The sequence below is a fragment of the Austrofundulus limnaeus genome, unplaced genomic scaffold (assembly GCF_001266775.1).
Source record: "Austrofundulus limnaeus strain Quisiro unplaced genomic scaffold, Austrofundulus_limnaeus-1.0 Scaffold265, whole genome shotgun sequence".
In the NCBI taxonomy this organism is placed as follows: domain Eukaryota; kingdom Metazoa; phylum Chordata; class Actinopteri; order Cyprinodontiformes; family Rivulidae; genus Austrofundulus; species Austrofundulus limnaeus.
The window spans coordinates 695,124-697,873 of NW_013952667.1; the positions used below are offsets into that span (position 1 = coordinate 695,124).

A 2,750-nucleotide genomic window follows, 5' to 3' on the forward strand; every position below is an offset into this window, starting at 1 on the left:
CCCCCCCCCCCCCATCCATCTGCTACCTCTGTCTGGTTCTCACGTCTGCTCTGTTTGAAATGATGACAATCAGGTCCCATTCATTCGTGTATTTGATGCAAAAAATGTGCAGCATTATTATTCACACTTGATCAGCTGGTTTCTAAACAGCCTTACAGATTATATRGAAGTGTTTTTGTCCTTATTCTTCAGTCTGAAATCATAAATAGCTGCAGAAGATTAGCCCCTCTGTTTTGGTGGGAGGAATGTGGGTGCAGAGTCCTAAAAAAAGAGATCTATTAATAGAGTTGGTTCATTATGCCTCTTTTTAAACAAGCACCAGCTTGCATTAGGAAATCAATCAAAAACATTCAAATGCAAATGTAAGAGAAGCTGACCCTTTGATGCTGGTGTTAAAGTGTCCCTTTGTGGGTCCAGCTGTTTGGGTGAGAATGAAACACCTGTTTCACTGTTTTATTCTAAAGTCTTTTTCTTTGCTAAGATTAATTTCTAAACCTCCAAAAATCTCTGCGAAATGTTTGGATGTCTTTTCTGCCACACTGCGCCGCGCGCGTGCGTGAAATTCTGACCAACATTTCTAAAAATAGCTCGGGTTGACGTCACTCAGCCAAACGTGTATCAGTCGCCCGGCAGCGGGTAAGAGGAGGGTGGATTTTTTTTTTTAATTTTTTTATTATTATTATTTATTTTTTAGAACAGCAGTAATGTCAGTCACTTGTGACGGCCAATAAATGTCGCCGCATTCACTGAGATTCCCACGGTCTGTTCGCATCCAACCAATCAGAGAGGCGGACTGAAGAAAGTGGGCGGAGTCGTTCCGCTCATTCGGTTTGTTTAGGGCGGTGGTGTTGTTGTGATAGATGGCACAGCTGACCAATCAGAACGAGCCGTGGCTATCCACCGTAATGAAGTGGCCAATCAGAAAGAGAAGCCAGCTGTCAATCAGCCGTGGTTTCTATGTGAGTGGGCGGGGCGTTGACTCCGCTGTAGTTCCGTCATCTCGCTCGTCTCCGAGGCTACGGGGGGGCCGATGTTGATTTGGGTGCAAACCCGTCGCTGTCGGACCCCGCCGAGGTTAAATCTGTTTTTACGAGTCGGGCTCGTTGACGGAAAGTGAGTCGCTTTTGTTTGAGGAAACTGCACCTCGCCTCCGGTCGTGTTGGTTTCTCGGGCTGCAGAGAGAGGTGGGGAGCCGGGGAGGGGGGCTCGCTCGTTCGGCGGGGGCTGCAAGCGGGGAAAGGAGGGTCAGGCGGAGACCAGCTCCTCCGCGTTCAGGCCAGCTGCACCGAGCTCGGCCTGGCGGTCCGTCCGAACCTGGTCTGTTGGATTTAAAGCCGTGCGGCGGTGGTCGGCGGAGGGAGCGAGCCCGCCTCATCTAACCCCGCATTTGCAGCTGCCGGGAGACGAGCGGGAGAGCTCGGGAGGTGAACGCTCCGCACCGCCGGATTCAGGAAACACCGTTCCACGGCCAGATCTAATCGAGATTAAACCGGCTTGAGGAGGCTGCAGGGCGGCCAAAAGCCACGGATTGCCCGTTGACAGGCTGTCATCATGGGCAACGCGCCCACGGCAAGGAAAGGCAGCGAGATGGAAAGCGGTGGGTACCTGATCTGATCCGCACCTGCTGTTAAATCCTCTCCATATGACCGAGTCAACGTGACACAGCAGGCGGCGTTAGCTGCACAGAACCCGCCGTGCAGCGGCCTTTCCTTCACGCTGTAATTCATCACGATCCTCTGTGTTACGCAGTGATGTTTTCAAATATCAGTGGCWCTGAACCAGGCTCAGTAACGACCTGTAAGCTCATTAAACAGAGGATGCAAAGTGGAGTGAAGCAAGCTGCAGTCAAATCATTGTATGAGTTATAAAAAAGAGCAAATAAGTGGCAGCAATCTTGGCATCTTCACTTCCTGTTGTAGACCACTCAGGTCCTGGCAGGACTACAAGCTCTCTGTCAGATATTTCCTGAACACTCTGTGCCTGTTGCTCTTTGGAGACAGATACTGTTGACACTTGTTATTTTGTCTGATTGAGCCATGAGGTCAGATTGTGTCTGCTGAGAGTAAAACTGATGATGAACTGAAGGATGGGAGTGTTTTGATGTTAATACAAGGCCGTAACTTKAGGTCTACCATCAGAGGGGGTATGCTCTAAAACACTGCATGTCATTTTCAGCGATTATGCTTAAATATGACATCGTAAATTTTAAAATCAGGTCAAAGTTTCCTAAAGACAACACAAGAGTTGCATGTGTCTACTTAATCAGTTAATTTATATTGTGTTTGAGCAAATTATGTCATTTTATAGAGGGGGTATATTGACTGGATCAAATTATTGTGGGGCTCACAACCCCCCTAAACCCCCCCTGCAAATTACACCTATGTGTTAATAGTGAAGGTGGACATWTATTTAGACTTGTTTTTGACTTGGTGTCCAAAGCTCAAAACCATAGAAGTATGCATATAATTATGCAAATGCTTTTTTGTGATCAGGTCATACTGAATATTGTACAGCTTGTACACATGCTGACAGTGTAGCAAAACTGTTGCTTTTATTTATGATTTATCATGCCTATATTTACCAGATCTAACTAGATAAATTAGCATTTTTACGGAAAGTGCATTTTGAAATTATGAATGCTGAATGGGTTTGCTTAAAATCGATGAAAATAAAACTGATTTGTTAAAGGGATCCACGATTAGTTGTCACATTAAACTTTATTTGATAAACGTTTATTTTAACTGTAAAAT

At 46.1% G+C, this 2,750-nt stretch overlaps 1 protein-coding gene across 1 annotated transcript in view; it reads left to right on the forward strand.

Moving 5' to 3' along the window:
• Positions 1–841: 841 nt before the first annotated feature.
• The window catches only part of LOC106526233 (cAMP-dependent protein kinase catalytic subunit alpha), a gene marked incomplete in the record, with an annotated part of 41,398 nt that continues 39,489 nt past the window's right edge, over positions 842–2,750 (forward strand). Inside the window, 1 exon segment of the mRNA XM_014020796.1 lies at positions 842–1,597. Within this exon segment, the coding sequence (XP_013876250.1) occupies positions 1,552–1,597 (46 nt within the window).